General features: G+C 37.1%; 1 protein-coding gene across 1 annotated transcript; it reads left to right on the plus strand.

Annotated features, from left to right (window-relative positions):
- Window positions 1–9,311: 9,311 nt before the first annotated feature.
- Window positions 9,312–17,774, plus strand: kbtbd8 (kelch repeat and BTB (POZ) domain containing 8). Its single transcript, XM_066698016.1, has 4 exons — window positions 9,312–9,413; window positions 10,840–11,047; window positions 12,103–13,220; window positions 14,193–17,774. The coding sequence occupies exons 1-4, from the start codon at window positions 9,398–9,400 to the stop codon at window positions 14,654–14,656; spliced, it is 1,806 nt and encodes a 601-aa protein (XP_066554113.1). The 5' UTR covers window positions 9,312–9,397; the 3' UTR covers window positions 14,657–17,774.
- Window positions 17,775–18,010: the final 236 nt, after the last annotated feature.

Genomic DNA, 18,010 nt, shown 5'->3' on the forward strand with positions numbered 1-18,010 from the left:
TTTTTAATCTTGGTAAACTACATTGCTCAAGGGTACAACAGCAGTTTACGTTTATCTGACAGAATTACGATTTTTACGAAGCTTGTCAAGATATTTACAGACTAGCAAAAAGCAAATATAAAGTGCAACCTAAGGACAAAAAACATAATTTAATCAATATAAATCAATGTTCCAGAAAACAGGGAAATCACAAGACAAACCAGATAAATCTATGGAAAAGCCATGAACAAACATCAACAAGCAAGGGTAAAAAATCTCTGCTTAAGCTTTTCAAAGCCTGTAGGCCTTGGGTACTTTAAACAAATCAAAAGGAACCAGTATTATCCTCATGTAAAGCAATGATGCAGCAGGGACACTCATTCCTGATCCACTGATTGCATTGCTTTCTACCTGAGCTCTTAGTGACATAATCTAAGAAATTATTGGTAAAATAGTTTGAATTAACACACTTTGCAAGTCTTAATCCATGGAAGATGTAACCTTTTCTGTCAAACCTGCAGGACTTTGGCTCGCTAGGACTAGAAATGAGTATTAGAGCAGTTAAAATTGAAGGAAAATGGAAAGCATAAGAGTAGCTATAGTGACTTTGATACTCATCGAAATCTTATTTTATGTTATTTTATATTAAAAAATAACACATTGAACCCCTAGACTTGACAGATGTGTTGGTAACTTCAGAACATCTATTATAAAAAAATAAAACCAAGAAATTACCAATTCCCATTATCAGCAAATGGTTCTCATCTATGTAGAATGTGATAATTGAAATATGTTTTATTATTCATGAAAGGAACAACTATGCTTATATGTTTGCCACTGGATCTTTGTTCTTCAGAACATTGCTTAGAAATGTTTATTTCCAATCACAGCGAACATTAAATAATAGACAATTTTTCTAACCACCAACTTCACTTATTTTGAACATACTGTTTTGCCTCCATTGATGCTAAATTAAGTGTGAAATTACTTGAGAAAAAACAAAATTACCAGAGCAACATGATTTGAGCCATTATAAATTCCCCATGCATCAAATAATAGGAATATCTCCTTGTGTTAGGGGAGTACAAATGCTGAGGGAATTGTGAGAAAAGTTTTACATTTTATACCAATATTTGACCTTATAAGACAAAATCCCAGGGATACAAACTATACTTCCATGGCATTTTCTGTCAAAAGTTAAAGATGTATTTATCTAGGGTGAAGATCTGTCATGATTATTATTATTATTATTATTATTATTATTATTATTATTATTATTATTATTATTATTATTTCTTGGCAGACGCCCTTATCCAGGGTGACTTACAACATAAGTGCAAAAATACAGAGAAGTACAAGGCATCAATCATTACAAATTCAACTTAGCTAAAACATAGCAATTCAAAATAATACATTTTACAAATTCCAATTACAATTTACACAAGTACAGTAAGAGACTTCCTACATCCTGGACGGTGAAAGCTAAGTGCTGTCAAGATGTAGGGTTACAGACTAGGGCTACGGGAAAGGGAGCAAGGAGGAAAACAATCAAGAACGCGAGGAGCATAATAAGCTGAAGTGCTATCTAGCAGGGATAGAAGACTAATATTACAAGTGCTGTCAGAAGAGATGCGTCTTGAGTAAGCGCCAGAATGAGGTCAAGGACTCTGCTGTTTTGACTTCGGTGGGCAGGTCGTTCCACCACTTTAGGGGCCAGGGATGAGAAGGAGCAGGCTCTGGAGGAAGGAGAGTGGAGAGGAGGCAGAGTTAGCCTTCTGGCACTGGAGGGGGGGATGTATGGAAAGACGAGTGTTTGAAGGTAGCTTGGTGCAGTGTGGTCGAGACAGCGGTAGGTGAGGGTCAAAGTCTTGAACTGAATGCGTGCCGCTATCGGGAGCCAGTGGAGGGAGCGAAGCAGTGGAGTAGCGTGTGCGAATCGTGGCAGAGAGAATACCAGACGAGCCGCAGAGTTCTGGATGAGCTGGAGTGGGCGGGTAGTGGATGCAGGCAGGCCGGCCAGGAGGGAGTTGCAGTAGTCCAGGTGGGAGAGGACCAGTGACTGGATGAGTAGCTGAGTTGAGTAGTCGGTGAGGAAGGGACGGATCCGGCGTATGTTGCTCAGGAAGAATCTGCAGGTGCGTGTCAGCGTGGTGATGTTCTGGGAGAAGGAGAGCGCAGGATCGAGGGTGACGCCTAGATTTTTAGCAGAAGAAGAAGGAGAGAGTGTGGTGGATTCCAAGGGGATCGAGATGGGGAGGTCAGCAGAAGGTGAGGAAGAGTGGGGGAAAAAGAGGAGATCTGATTTGGAGAGGTTGAGCTTGAGGTGGTGCGAGTGCATCCAGGCGGAAATGGCAGACAAGCAGGAAGAGATGCATGAGGGGATGAGAGGGTCAGAAGAGGGAAAAGACAGGAAGATCTGGGCATCATCAGCGTAGAAGTGGTAGGAGAAGCCATGGGAAGCGATGAGGGGGCCCAGGGAGCGAGTGTAGAGAGAGAACAGGAGCCATGTCACTTGGTAGGACCGGTCGCTGAGGTAGGAGGAGAACCAGATGAGAGCAGATCCCAAGGTCAGCGAGGCAGGAGAGGAGGATGGAGTGATCAACGGTGTCAAATGCTGCAGAGAGGTCAAGGAGGATGAGGACTGAGGAGAGGGAGGCTGCCCAAGCGTGGCTGAGGGAGTCAGTGACAGCCAGGAGAGCCGTTTCAGTGGAGTGAGCTGTGCGGAAGCCGGATTGCAGAGGATCAAGGAGTGAGTGTTGGGACAGAAAGTCCGAGAGCTGACGGTGGACCGCCCGCTCGAGAGTCTTGGAGAGGACAGGGAAGTAGGGAGACAGGGCGGTAGTTCTGAGGAGAGGTGGCATCAAGGGTTGGTTTCTTGAGCAGTGGGATGACAGCAGCTTGTTTAAATGCAGAGGGGAAACAGCCAGAGAGGAGTGAGGAGTTGAGGAGGAAGGAGGGAGGAGGGAGCAGATGAAGGGGAGAAGATCAGGAGCGGTTGCTTGGAAGAGACGAGAAGGGAGAGGGTCCAGGTCGCATGTTGTGGGTTTGTGACGTAGGAGGAGAGCAGAAACTTCAGCATCTGAGAGAGGTGAGAATGAAGAAAAGGAAGCTAGGTCGGTGGGAGGTTTCGGTGTGATGGGAGATATATGTATATTATATTATATGTATATTTTGCATTTCAAGGTTCAAGATTTTTGTTTTCCAGTTGATGCATTATATTGTAATTTTTGACAGTAGTGAAAATATTCAAAATGGTTCAACCAAAGCAATTTGAAAAATACATTTTTCACCACATGATTTATGTAAGTGCGGAATATGTACAATAAACACCTCCAACCCCCAAAATATCAGCTCTTGTATTTATTACCTATGAAAGAAGAAGTACTTTTAGAACACAAATCAGAGATACAGGTTGTTATTTACAAAAGCTTCCTATTGTGTTCCTATTTGGATCATCCCAGGCGGCTTGCAAAATGCTCTGAACAAAAGTGCCTTTTCAGAGTGTCGAATTCTCAAAGGACCCTAGAGGCATATAATAACCTATTACTTCTATCTTTTACAAAAAGTACATTTAAACTAGAATTACACCCCCTGCTTCCTTATCCTTGGCATTGTATTCCATTGTTTTCTTTTCTGCAATTCAATCATTACAGCCTCAGCTGTTTTAGTTTATACCTCACCTGTAGACACACAGGAGGTGGCTCGAGATTGATAAACAACAAAAGCGACGCACTTTTAAGCCACCATCCAGATATCTATATTTCTCATCATCATCCACTGCAAGATTGTTTAACTTCCCTATAGCTTTCTTTTTCCATGTATATATATATATATATATATATATATATATATATATATATTTATATATACTTTCTATTATTTCTAAAATATATGCAATATATTACTTTATCTATAGAGGTCACATATTCTTCAGAACCTGACAAATGTACATAACATACACAAGTATATAGTATGTTAATACAACATTTGAGTACTTTCTGGTGTAAAATGTGCTTTGTTTCTAATTCTAATTATATACATTTTCTATCTAGCCGTTATGGTAAAGAAATCTGTATTGTATATGACAGCTGGAATTCAACACACTGCCTTTTACTTTTAGTGCCTGTTTAATGTTTTCTGTTGAAACAGAAAATATTTTGCTTTAAAATACCTCTCTTGAAGGACATTTATCCATAATAATAAACTTTTTCAAGTTAAGCTCCATACAGAAAATGTGTATTATTCTGTTTTAGAGTAATCAGATAAATTGCCTTTTTCAACTTGGAATGGTATGCCCCAAATATGAAACTGTTTCATATTCATAAATCTCATCTTCTGTCTTGCAGGAACCATAAAATATAGTTCCCAAGAAAAATAAAGGATAAACTACACCTATCAGGAAGGCAGGTTCCACATGTAGAAATACAGTAAATGGAGGAATATATATAAGCAAAGGTATCATTAAATAACCGGATCCCTAGGTAGTCTCTTCCTTTCAAAAATGTGTGGACAATTTCACAGCCCAAACTGGTACTGAAAGGGGAAATTGGAAAAATGTGAAATCGATTGTGTGGATTGCAATTCTATTTTCTTTTACTCACTTTCCATCATTTGCAGTGTTGTGCAGCATTACTGTCAGCTCAAGCCTGGACCGTGCTGATAATAGCTAGAGAGGCCACAACTATTGCCTTATGGGAAAAGCCAGTCAGTGTGACTTGCTGCTACAAAGAATGCTGGTCAAAGAAAACCGAGACTATAGTATTTAAAGTTGTAGTAAATGGCATGCCATTCACAGCACAGAAAAGTGACTTGCCCTGCATAGCTGACAGCTATTTCATCTTATCTTTTAATATTTTTATTTTACCTTATCCTTTTCATCAATCACATGCATTTCCTCCATTGCCATTTCCTAAGTGATTCCTTCATATTTTATTCCAACGTAGTTATGCTTGGAGATATCAACAGACTCGATTTGATTTTCCTGATGCTACTGGAGATATTGGAGAAACTTGATTTCTTTAACACAAATACGACACACTCCACAATACGGCACCTGGATACAAATACACATGGAAGAGAATCAAGGGTTTTTGTTGTCTGTTAACACGGGGGGCAAATACCTGATGACTTTCCTGAAGCCATTAACAGTGTGTGTGTGTCAAATTAAAAAATACATGTGTGAGAAAAGATTAACAGCTGTCTTGTATGCAGTGTGTGCCTCAGTTTCTGATTGTGTTGGGCCTGGCTCTAAATGTAATGGTGTAATACCTTCAGACAATGGAAGTAAATTGATTTAAATTCAAATTGAATTTTTCTTTCTGTTTAATGAGGATGCGTGGTTAGACTTTTTCAATTATTAGAACAACAGTTGTCGACTTACATTATTTCTCTACTGGCATGCATATCATATAAATGAAGTGTCATCTGTTACTGTTTATAATAAGGACTTCATTCTACATTCATATTTCATGAAGACATACGATCTCTATTATGCTACAAAGATTTCTCAATAGAACAGTTTTATTAACAATACTCATGATAATTTCTGAATATTTTAAATGCTGTATTGAATAAATCCCTCAGTGTAATAAAGCAAACTAACATATGGTGAGTGCAGTAATATTATCGCAGGCATATTTCAATGTCAACAATTTTGAGGCTATAGATAATACATTTAAAGAAAAGGTTGTTTAAACTATTATAAAACTAGGTTTACAGAAAACCACAATGCTTACTTAAAATATGATTAATGATCTCTAAGATCATCTAAATTTTAATTCCAGGCTATAACACAAAAGGTGAACATTTTGAAAGAGGGTTTAGACTTTCTATAGGCACTGTGTGTATATATATATATATATATATATATATATATATATATATATATATATATATATATATATACACTGATCAGCCATAACATTATGACCACTGACAGGTGAAGTGAATAACACTGATAATCTCATTATCATGGCACCTGTCAGTGGGTGGGATATATTAGGCAGCAAGTGAACATTTTGTCCTCAAAGTTGATGTGTTAGAAGCAGGAAAAATGGGCAAGCGTAAGGATCTGAGCGACTTTGACAAGGGCCAAATTGTGATGGCTAGACGACTGAGTCAGAGCATCTCCAAAACTGCAGCTCTTGTGGGGTGCTCCCGGTCTGCAGTGGTCAGTACCTATCAAAAGTGGTCCAAGGAAAGAAAAGCGGTGAACCGGCGACAGGGTCATGGGCGGCCAAGGCTCATTAATGCACGTGGGGAGCGAAGGCTGGCCTGTGTGGTCCGATCCAACAGACGAGCTACTGTAGCTCAAATTGCTGAAAAAGTTAATGCTGGTTCTCATAGAAAGGTGTCAGAACACACAGTTTGTTGCGTCTGGGGCTGCGTAGCCGAAGACCAGTCAGGGTGCCCATGCTGACCCCTGTCCACTGCCGAAAGCATCTACAATGGGCACGTGAGCATCAGAACTGGACCATGGGGCAATGGAAGAAGGTGGCCTGGTCTGATGAATCACGAGTTCAAGGTGTTGACTTGGCCTCCAAATTCCCCAGATCTCAATCCAATCGAGCATCTGTGGGATGTGCTGGACAAACAAGTCCGATCCATGGAGGCCCCACCTCGCAACTTACAGGACTTAAAGGATCTGCTGCTAACGTCTTGGTGCCAGATACCACAGCACACCTTCAGAGGTCTAGTGGAGTCCATGCCTTGACGGGTCAGGGCTGTTTTGACGGCAAAAGGGGGACCTACACAATATTAGGCAGGTGGTCATAATGTTATGGCTGATCGGATAAAACCCTACAAACTATTTTCATACTTTGTAGGCTAGAAGAATCTGTAACTTTAGGTTTTAAAGGTGGTTGATAATTATCTGATAATAACAATGGACTGGATTTTTAATTAAAGAGCACATTTTAGTATATCTACAGTAGATACCCTTACACCCATTTTTACATATATTCTTTCTCCAATGTAATTACTAATGTTTAAACAGAACGATGTTACACATTCCTGCTCCAATTAACATTCATGATATTTCTTGAGTGACTAACTTGCTAAAACTAATGGACACAAACTGTGTCATTAGAAAAATGATTTACTTTTACACAGAAAGGTAATTAATTTAATTATGTAGTCAGTATATTCATTCTAATTAAGAGCAATAGAAATGTAATCATGCAGAGGTTATAATTTATGGAAATTGTTAAGTAATTGCACAGTTCATAACAGTGATTACTGTGTTCTTCTTAACGGAACCAGATGAGAGGAATCGGAGGGGGAAGAGCACTTCATATTGTGAATATCATGCACAGTACAAATCCTTAAGCATTTACTTGTATTGAGACATGAATTAAGGCAGCACTTATTGTCTGGAATAATAAGACTAAATGCACTTTCTGAATGTTTAATTAGTATGAGAGGCTTAAGTGTAACTTGCTGATTTTTAATCCGATAAATCTATACAAATTTTAATTTAATGTTAAGTTAATTCTGTAATGCTGTAAAATAAAAGTCCATACTTTTAATGTAATTTAATTAGAGAAAGTTCACATTGAAGACAGACATAAAGTGTGAAGTAAACATGTATGCTCGGTATATTCCACATATTTTTAACTTCTTATTTAAAAAGTCTTATTAACGTCTCATTTAACACAAACAGTCACATATTATAATTCACTTGATTCTCGAGATATGCATTTTTAAATTGCTTTCTATACACATACAACAAGTGTGTGTCCCACCTTCGTGGACAGGAAGGGATGTACACATGCTGAATTATGAAACTGTTTAAAATAAATTAAATAGAAAACATTACGATAGTCAGGCTGTATACTGCCACTAAAATTACGACCATAAAAATACATGTAAAAATGTTATCAATTCAAATGATGTTAAATTATCCAGATTTTTTGTTATATTCTAAAGAGGGATTTCCATCAACATGACATTTCCTAAAATGTTTATAAGCCTGAGCTCAATCTGAAAGGCATATGAATAAAACATGAACCAGATTCCCAGGTGGCTGTATGTGCCTAAAATAATGTTATATATGATGTAAACTGTCCGGCTTTTCATTTTACACACCACTAGTGTTACTGAAGCATTGCAAAATTGATAAAAGAAGCTTAAATCGGCTGTTTTCTACACATTTTCAGCTCGTCCAACAGAAATCAAACATTTTTGGGAGAGGTGTAGGGACTTCAGACAACTTCTAACCTTTTGAAGCCTGACCTACTCTATACTCCTTCATTATCCTGCTCTTCTGATGTATGCCACTGAGTATTCTACCCTCTCTCCCTATTCAATTCTTGCCTCTCCCACTCCCGACACACCTCTTTCTGCTGTCTGTTTTTAAATAATCTATACATGAACCAGATCCACCCTTCTTATCTACTTGGCTCGGCTTTTCCTGTGCAACTCCTGCTTAAACTTCATTAGGCCACTCTCTCTACTGTAGTAGGACTACATCTCATTGGTTGTGGCTGCTGTGTTTTGCTCTGTTTCACTGTGTGTTGTACAGTGTAGGCTGATTTCTATAGGCTATGTTTGATAAACCACTGTACACTGTGACACTTTGCAATTTTCCCAAGAACCACCTGTGTGTATTCTTCTCAAATTATTATTAGTTTCAATATTATGATGATGATGATTATTGTATTCAGTATAAGAGACAAATTTATTTTGCATTTCAAAATGAATTGTAGGGTATCTGAAAGACAAAAATAGTTATAGTAATGTACAGATAAGAAATCAAGTATAATGTTGTCTTTCAATATGAATTAATGAATAAAGAATCAATGAAGTAATGCAAAATGTAGTTATGTCCATTGGTATTGTGTTTATCTATATGTCAAATATTTTAAATATGGGCAAACCTACAATAATAAGCTCAACAGTGTGGGATCACAACTATATAAATGATAATTTGATATACATATGCTTTCTCAAAATAACAACAGTGGGAAGTAGATGTTGATCTCTCTCTTTCTCTCTCGCTCTCTCTAACACATAGAAGTAAGCTTTAAATACGTTTTAAAAACTAAGTTGTCAGTGTTGCACAACGCAAACAGCTAATCAATCACAACAAATAAGTTTCCAAGGCATTTCTGAGCTCTAATATATATGTTTGTTTGTAAGTGGTCATGTTATATGTTGCAACACTGACTTTTCCTGTGCTTACCTGGCCATAGGTTCAGAAAATGACTACAAATCCCGTGATGCTCATCATTTCGTAGACAGATGTTCTGGGAGTTGTAGTCGACAAACCACAGCTCTGGCGAAACTTTGACGTGTTAACAGCCGAAGACATCATAGGCTGGCGCACCAGTTTCGGCAGTCGGGATTGGTGAGTGCCCGCTTCCGGCATTTAACGTCATTAGTGACGTTTCTGTTCCGCAGCAAGACGGACGGGGAGAGAATGGCTGCCGGTGGAGGTTAGCATTTTTAGATTGTTTGGATTCGTTTTGTACAAAGTCTTGAACGCATTGAAAAGTTTTCAACTTTGCGTAGCAGGGGAATATAAGTAAAGTATATGTATATAATGAAAGTGTTGGCCAGCGGAAGTCTGTCGTCACTATACATTAATCCCCAACTCAACGCGTGCAGTGCTGGCTGTTGAGGAGAAAGTAGCCCCAGTTGTGCGGATTGTGTTTTAAAATGTCTTGCACGGTGCTCCGACAGCAGACAGGTCGGGTATGATTCTTACAGGGGTTTTAAATTCGCACAGATTAGCTGTCATGTGAGTCTGCAATATTTAAAGCTTGTTGAACCTGCCACTTGCCTCTGTTTGGTTTATAACAGCGTCTTTCATTAATACACAGTTTTGAACATATCTATTTTGTACAACTGGAAAACCAAATTGACATTATTCATGCTTCGGTAATGCAGTCATTTGGATCTGGTGTCTTTCTGTTTAAGCCACAGTCTTTGTGTGGACTTTTTAGTCCCTAAGTGCTGCTGCTATCCAGCTGTGCTCAGACCTTTGTGTATTTTGCTGAGTCCAGAGCTTCTACTAGTAGTTTCAGCTGTTTCTTTGTTTGATCAGGTTGTACAGGGCAGGCCAGTTTATCGAGTAACAAGTTTGTAATTACATCCACTTATTCGTACGAAAGACTGTAAAAGGCTGGCACAATATTAGACCTTCTTATTGGAAATATAACACCTGATATCCTAACATAGATGTAGTCAAACTCCTACAGGTTATTTGGTGTGAATTGGTCTGTAATGGCATTTCTGTGAAGTTGCATTTATTCAGTGTATTGTTGCCTTTTTAATGTCTGTATTTTGTTTCCAGATTGTTCTAGATTACCTTTAGAACTATGAGAATGTTTTTAATCTCCCCTATATTTTCATTCTCTGGTGTTTATTTAACAGATTAAATCCAACTTCTGCACAAGGTGCAATACCATGTGTTAATCAGTATTACCTCCTGAAATATTCTCAAATCTGTAGTTTTGGCTTTGTCTTCTGGTTTAGTTTTTTGTATAAAAAGTTAAGGTTATTTTGTAATTCACAAACATGAGATTCTATTGTAGGAAAGATTCCCGTTAACTTTCTTTAGGCCTAATTTTGTTTTTGTTCAGTGATGTGAACTTAATGTGAGTTGTTTCGTTTTCTTGACATTTATGTAATCTTATAATTAACATTGGTGAAGTTTGAAAACCATTACATCTATAGTATTTAAGGCTTAGCCCCTTCCTCCTACATGTTCATTTCAGTTTATTCCACTTTTTTCTTTATCTGAGGGATAATCTGGGCTTTCTTATGGGAATATCAGTATTTAACCTACACTTAGAATTTACATTTAAGAGATGATTATTGTACTAAATTATATTGGACTGATTTCAATGTTTTCTTCAGAAACAGGCAAGCTTTTACAAGTACAGAATGGGATTCCTGCGAACACAAACTACAATGGAATGGACCCCCTCCATGCATGTAACATTCTCCAGCAGCTTAAATCAATGTTTGATGAAGGGCAACTGACCGATATTGTGGTAGAAGTGGATCATGGAAAAACCTTCTCCTGTCACAGAAATGTTCTTGCAGCAATTAGTCCTTATTTCAGGTATGAAATATAAATATGGAGCTTTTTATTCTTTATACTTGGTTTCATCAGAGGTATATATTTTATTGAGGTCTACCAAGTCCTGGTGAAAACTGCAAGGAACCCTTCAGATTTGTGTTTCCTGTTTTACATATTGTGTACAAAGCAAAGGGGGATGTGAATATAGTTTATTAAAAAAAAAAAAGAAGTTCAGACAATTTAAGAATCAACTCTGATGGGCAAAATATGTTACTATAGTATATTTAATGGAAGATTACTTAGTAGTATTACTTAATAGCAGATCAGAGTACATAGTTCAACACTTAAGCAAGTTGAAACGGTTAACATTTAATAAATGATAACATAGTTTGAAATATTTGTAATTGCAAAATTATAAAAATAGCAAAAAGAAAATGGCAGTAATGTATTTACTGCATTTCTGTTTAAGTATAAGAGAATAGTAGTATATACAAGTCATACAAGAAATTGCTATTGTCCATGTTGAAAATAATGAAGCAAGCTTATTTACATAAAACAATCAGTTTATTGTAGTGCCTATAACATAAGATAGTATTGATAATTTGAAACATTTTTTTTTTTTTTTACATGACCTTTCATTGTTTGTCTATACAAATAGTCCTAATATTTAGCAAGACTAACATAAAGTAAGGAGTAAAGTGTATTATAAACTCTCATTCACAGTGTGGACCCCTTACATGTTTCACTTAAAATAAGGTGAAGAAAAGTTTTTGCATGACATGTGAATTTGGTGATTTACCGAATGACATTCATTGTGTCCACCGTGGACATGAGCACAATATTTTTAACTCCAAGCGGTATCTGAGCAATTACTTTGTATTATTGCAACTACACATTTTTGGAGCTTAATTTTGAAAGAATACAATGGAATTAAAGCAGTCTAGACAAAAAACCTAAAGCTTCCAGAACCTGAACGCTTCCAATAGTCACAATTGCCCCAGAATTTAGATGATATCATTAATTAATGTGTGGCCAGTCTCTACTGTAAAGTAAAGCTGGGTATACCTAAGCATTCACTGTGCCATTTATTTTCCTAGGTCTATGTTCACTAGTGGCCTTACTGAAAGCACCCAGAAAGAAGTGAAGATTGTGGGAGTCGAGTCCGAATCCATGCATCTTGTACTAGACTACGCATATACCTCTAAAGTCACACTATCAGAGTCAAACGTCCAGGCTCTGTTTACTGCAGCTAGCATCTTCCAAATACCATCCCTGCAGGACCAATGTGCCCAGTTTATGATCAGCCGTGTGGATCCTCAGAACTGTATCGGGGTCTTTATGTTTGCGGATGCGTATGGACATCAGGAGCTCAAAGAGAAGTCTCAAGACTACATCCGCAAAAAGTTCCTTTGTGTTGTCAAAGAACAAGAGTTCCTCCACTTGACTAAAGATCAGCTTGTGAGCATACTCAAAAATGATGATCTGAACGTAGAAAAAGAAGAACATGTGTATGACAGCATCATTAAGTGGCTAGAATATGACAGAGAGAGAAGAGAGATGGATCTTGCAGACGTGTTCGCCAAATGCATTCGGCTACCTCTACTGGATGAGGCATTTTTAAAGAAAATCCCTCCTACATTTGCACAGGCTTTAGCTAAGGACTGGACAGACAAAGGGAAGTCTAATGGTACCACCGGCTGCCAACAGAGGCTGGGAATGACTGCTTCGGAAATGATCATATGCTTTGATGCGGCTCATAAACACTCAGGAAAGAAACAAACCGTGCCTTGTCTAGATACTGTCACAGGGAAAGTGTTCAAGCTATGCAAACCACCAAACGACCTGAGAGAAGTGGGGATTTTGGTATCATCCGAGAATGACATTTATATCGCAGGTGGTTACAGACCAAGCAATAGTGAGGTCTCCATAGACCATAGAGCTGAGAGTGATTTCTGGATGTATGAGCATGCAGGAAATCGGTGGTTGCCCAAGTTTCCCATGCTTAGAGCACGGATAGGTTGCAGACTAGTCCACTGCTGTGGCAAACTGTATGCACTAGGAGGACGAGTTTACGAGGGGGATGGACGCAATGCGCTCAAATCTGTGGAGTGCTATGACACTAGAGACAACTGCTGGACTGCTGTATGCCCAATGCCAGTTGCGATGGAGTTTCACAGCGCAGTTGAATATAAGGATCGGATCTATGTTTTGCAAGGTTAGTGGTTTAACAGTGGCTATGGTTTCATTTAAGCCATTTTCTCTTCGCATGTACTATCGCAATGTAGGGATCGGAATGCTTTATCTATTCAAGGTTGTAAATTATAGCAATCTAAGACACTCCGCAACATACTGACAATTTACAACAATGTAAATGTATGGTACAATCACAAGTTTTGAAAGTAGGATCTAGATACTCTCACAGTAATGATAATGGGTCAGTTTTTTTCTTCCCCGTTTCGTTAGTTTTTTCTAAAATATAGTAAGAGGTATTTAGGAATATATATTTAGTATTTAGGAATTTAGTATTTAGGAGTATTTAGTATTTAGGAATATATATATATCTATTCGACCAGGCTACCAGCCCTTACATTAAAGTGATGCTTCTCTATGACAAATAAAATATATATTACTAATCTGTATAATATAAATAGCTGAATCATTTTATACATCCTTAGATATATTGTGGAGTTATGTCAATTCTCATCATATTTTGCATAAAATGCAAATTGAAGTTATTGGAATGTGATCGAGCCAATTCCATGACACGTGCAGTTTTCCTTTCCTCTTAAGCACAGCCAATACAAAATCACACCGTGTTGGTCTAGTAAATTCAAGTGTTCAGTGACATTTAGCCCTGCTTAGAGAGTTCAATCTGAATAAAGTACGTTGATATGATTTAATTACCTTACACTGTGTCCTTTATCACCCCTTCTGCAGAAAGGGGAACAGTGTTAAATTATTGTCAATCATATTTATCCTTACATCACTTTTAAATAATTCTGACCTTTCTGACTGAGTAATATTCTATTCTTAGTGGTTACCTTTAGCAGCTATCTTAAGATGCAGAACATATACTTCTATTTTGTGCGGTCCAGCTGAAGCTTTCTAAAGTTTGTAACTGCATTCGTGTAAATGTTGCTGTGTACAGTTCAGTGAAATGTATCATATTTTTGCCCTATTTTAATAGGTGAATACTTCTTCTGCTATGACCCTCACAAGGACTACTGGGGCCATTTGACTCCCATGACCATTCCTAGAACCCAAGGACTTGCAGCGCTGTACAAAAACTCCATCTACTACATAGCTGGTATCTGTAGAAATCACCAGCGTACCTTCACAGTGGAAGTCTATGACATCGAACAAAATACTTGGACTCAAAAGAAAGACCTTCCATTCGACCAGGCTACCAGCCCTTACATTAAAGTGATGCTTCTCTATGACAAATTGCATTTATTCGTGAGGGCTACCCAAGTCACTGTAGAAGAGCATGTATTTCGAACCAGTCGAAAAAATTCACTGTACCAGTACGACGACGAGGCAGACCAGTGGAAGAAAGTGTACGAAACACCTGATCGGCTTTGGGATCTTGGCCGCCATTTTGAATGCATTGTTGCCAAACTCTATCCACAGTGTCTTCAGAAAGTCCTGTGACGGTGGGAGCAACCGGAGCAAGTACGTTTGTCAGGATGTCCGGGTCTGTGAAAGTTTTATGCCTGGAACTGTCCAGTATTTGCAATATAAGATTTCAGTGGTCTTAAGCATTAATGATTCATGTCATAAAGATGGGTGCTTTTAAAGCTTGCAGTGTTTTTTAACTAATCCAGTCACGACGAAGTATGTTTACTGATGCTTCACATTGGTACAAGGATTCATAAGTGCAATTATCATCTTGTCTGCTACATACGTTGAGCCATTTTATTAACTGCATTTTAAGAGATAGATAGGTTAGGATTTTTAAATTGGGTAACATGCAGCTATGCATTTGTGTAAACAAAGGAGATTGACATAAACATCAGCATAGTCAAATATCATGTATACGGGTATGAGCAGCATTGCTGTTCACTGGTAAGATTTTTTTTTTTTGCTGTTCATGTCACTTTGTATTGCATCTTGTAGCCTTTTTCTTTATGGAAATGAAACGTCCTAAAATTGCTCACAGGATAAATACAGAAGAATGGAGTGTGTTTAAGGCTACTCAGAGAAGTTAGATATTTTTGTATATACCATCAGTGGATAAGAGGCCACATTAACAAAAGTAATTTGAGTATTGGCAGTTTGGTCTAGGAACGTTCACAAGCTATAACCTATGTTAAAATTCAGTTTACAAGCTATGGAATCTAGAACTTCCTTTTCTAAGTTTCATGTGCATCTTCATAGTTTACACAGTTTGTTGTTATTTCTTTTTATGTACTGTATAGGAGTTTACAAAATATATTTCTTGGAATTCATTCATTTCTACCGAATACACATATGTTTCAGTCTGTCCATGGCTGTAGTTGTCATCTGCCTTGTGTTCATGCTATGTCGAAGAAAAGCAATTGCCCTTCTATAAAACAAAAGTATTGCTCTCTCAATATAGAAAAATAAGTATATTGTTACCACCTGTTTTTACTCGAATGTATAAGATCACTTTTCATACCACGAGGAACACCTTTTTAATTTAACACATCAAGTCAACTAGAGACAATGGCATTTGAAATTTAGGTATCACACCTGCTTTAGCTGATGTACAGATAACTGGGAGAGGTGGTGTCATTGCTAAAGGATAGATACTGTGTTAAATCGTATCTTTCACTTGAAATTCAAATGTCAAATAAGGAGTATAGGTTTTGGTTGTATTGTTTTGACTGATGTAATCCAGTACCTGCATTTCCTTTTGAAGGTCTTAATAAAATTCTTTAACAGGTTCAATTTTAAAACTATTCTTAAATGCTCACGGGCATTTTAAAAACCTGAGAGAAAAAGAAAAAAAAAATGTAGGATGAATTTGTAGTTGCAATAATACAAATTCAGTAAGGTAATATTTATTTGGTACAATACATTGCCTGCTATTGGAGTTTCTGTTATTCAGGATTATTTGTGAAATAGATTAGTTTGTGTTGTGAAAAACATACATGTACAGTATAATGTAGATAGTGTTCTGTTCAAATTAAAATTGTGAAGCTAAACATTTATGATCTAGTGCAGATATGTTAGAAAATCATTGTGCCTACTGATAAATGCAGAACATGCACAAACCCTGTGTTTCAAAACCTAAACTTGTCTTATTGGTCCAAATTACAGCTCGCGTACCTCCAAAGTCTTATCCATGTATATACTCCTTGAAAAGTTTGTGGCTGCAAACTTTATTAAGCACCCTTCTCAATGAAGTACTGCAGAGGTTTTTGAAACTTTGTGGGATATACGTATGCTCAAACAAGTTCAGTTTTAGTCGATTTGAAAAGTAAAATATTCTGGTGCTGCTTTTTGACAATCTTTTGTATAGAGTAGAATAATTTACTTGTAGCTAGTTGGTATGGCCAATACATTATTTAATCCATCATTCTATTATACTGTCAATGTCCAAATGAAAACTTGATTTGAACATCTGCTTGAGTTTTTTGTTTTGTTTTTGTGGTTAACAGGTTTTCATTATTACCTGTGGTATTTTGTATTTGCACTACATATTCATTGTTCCACATAATAAAATGAAGCTTTCCCTTAGAACACCCTGTCTTTTAAAAGTCATAGATTTAATGTCCAGATATTGCTACTTAATACATAAAATACAAAATATGTTTCCAATAAAAATGGAGGAGGACAATTTTATGGTGATCAACATTACAATTCAACAACTCAAATTGATAACATCAAAGATGAGGCATTTTGTTTGCAGCTTCATTACTTTAAGCTGTTGCTAATTTCATGCTAGTTGCCATCTAATTTTACATTGCAATGTACAAAGATAGTTATTAATATTGAGCAACTTGGATATACATCTTAAATGCTAATATATTAATGATTATCACATTTAAATAAAGCAGAATGTACTGCTTGCAATGTGGATTTTGCCATGTGGTCAACAGCACTTTTGTCTGGGAGATTTGAAGTATGCTTACTGAAATGGACAATTCTCAGGACTATATCAATACACAGTACTGTATTTAAAAGTTTTGCTATAAGTGTGATGTACTGTAAAATATGTTTGCTGTTCTTGCACAGATTTTATTTGTAAACAAGTTATTTCAATTATAAGAATAGATGTGATTCCCCCCCCCCCTCTTTTCTGCATTTTGTACTTTGATTAGTTTAGTTCATGGAAATGGTTTTGCTATGTAAACAGATTGATCAAGGTCAAGGTGTGTATAGTGGTATTTTTGTTTGCCATATTTCTACATTACCGAAATATATCCATGGACTCTGAGTTGGGAAACAAACTGGAAAGGTTATTTGAAGTTCCACAAAACATTAATATATTCAGTTGTTACATATAAATTGGTTTCACCTCTGATCAATAACTTCTGGATTTGTTTTAATTCTGTGTTGCTTGCGTTATATGGTATGAAAACATTGGATTTTGTAATATAATACGCCATTCAATGCTTGCAAACACTGTCAATAGTATCAGTAGGGAGATGTGTTAAAATATTCTGTGCTTCCTATAACATTTTATTTTTGTTTGTTTCATGGGTGAGGGATATGCGATAATTGTTAAGCTCTACTGTGAAATCGGCATTGCACATATTTTCAGAATAAAAATGAACAAAAATAAAATATTTTGCATTGCTCAGCATTTTGATGACTCCCTTCATGTGCTTGTGTAATTACTCGTAGTGGGATCTTTGGAACATAGTTATTCATTTTTTGATTGCTATAATATAGCACAGCTTTCATTATGTATAAGTGCAGCAATCACGTCACACACGTTACAAAGACTTAATTTTATTGCATGCCTGTGTAGTTAAATGAATATACAGCTCTGGAAAAAATTAAGAGACCACTCGAAGTTCAGAAATCAATGTGAAG

This window comes from Amia ocellicauda, chromosome 3 (genome assembly GCF_036373705.1).
Source record: "Amia ocellicauda isolate fAmiCal2 chromosome 3, fAmiCal2.hap1, whole genome shotgun sequence".
NCBI lineage: Eukaryota > Metazoa > Chordata > Actinopteri > Amiiformes > Amiidae > Amia > Amia ocellicauda.

Coding starts and splice junctions, on each gene's coding strand:
- kbtbd8 (XM_066698016.1), top strand. Junction 11,048..12,102: donor GCAATTAGTCCTTATTTCAG/GTATGAAATATA, acceptor TTATTTTCCTAG/GTCTATGTTCACTAGTGGCC. Junction 13,221..14,192: donor TCGGATCTATGTTTTGCAAG/GTTAGTGGTTTA, acceptor CTATTTTAATAG/GTGAATACTTCTTCTGCTAT.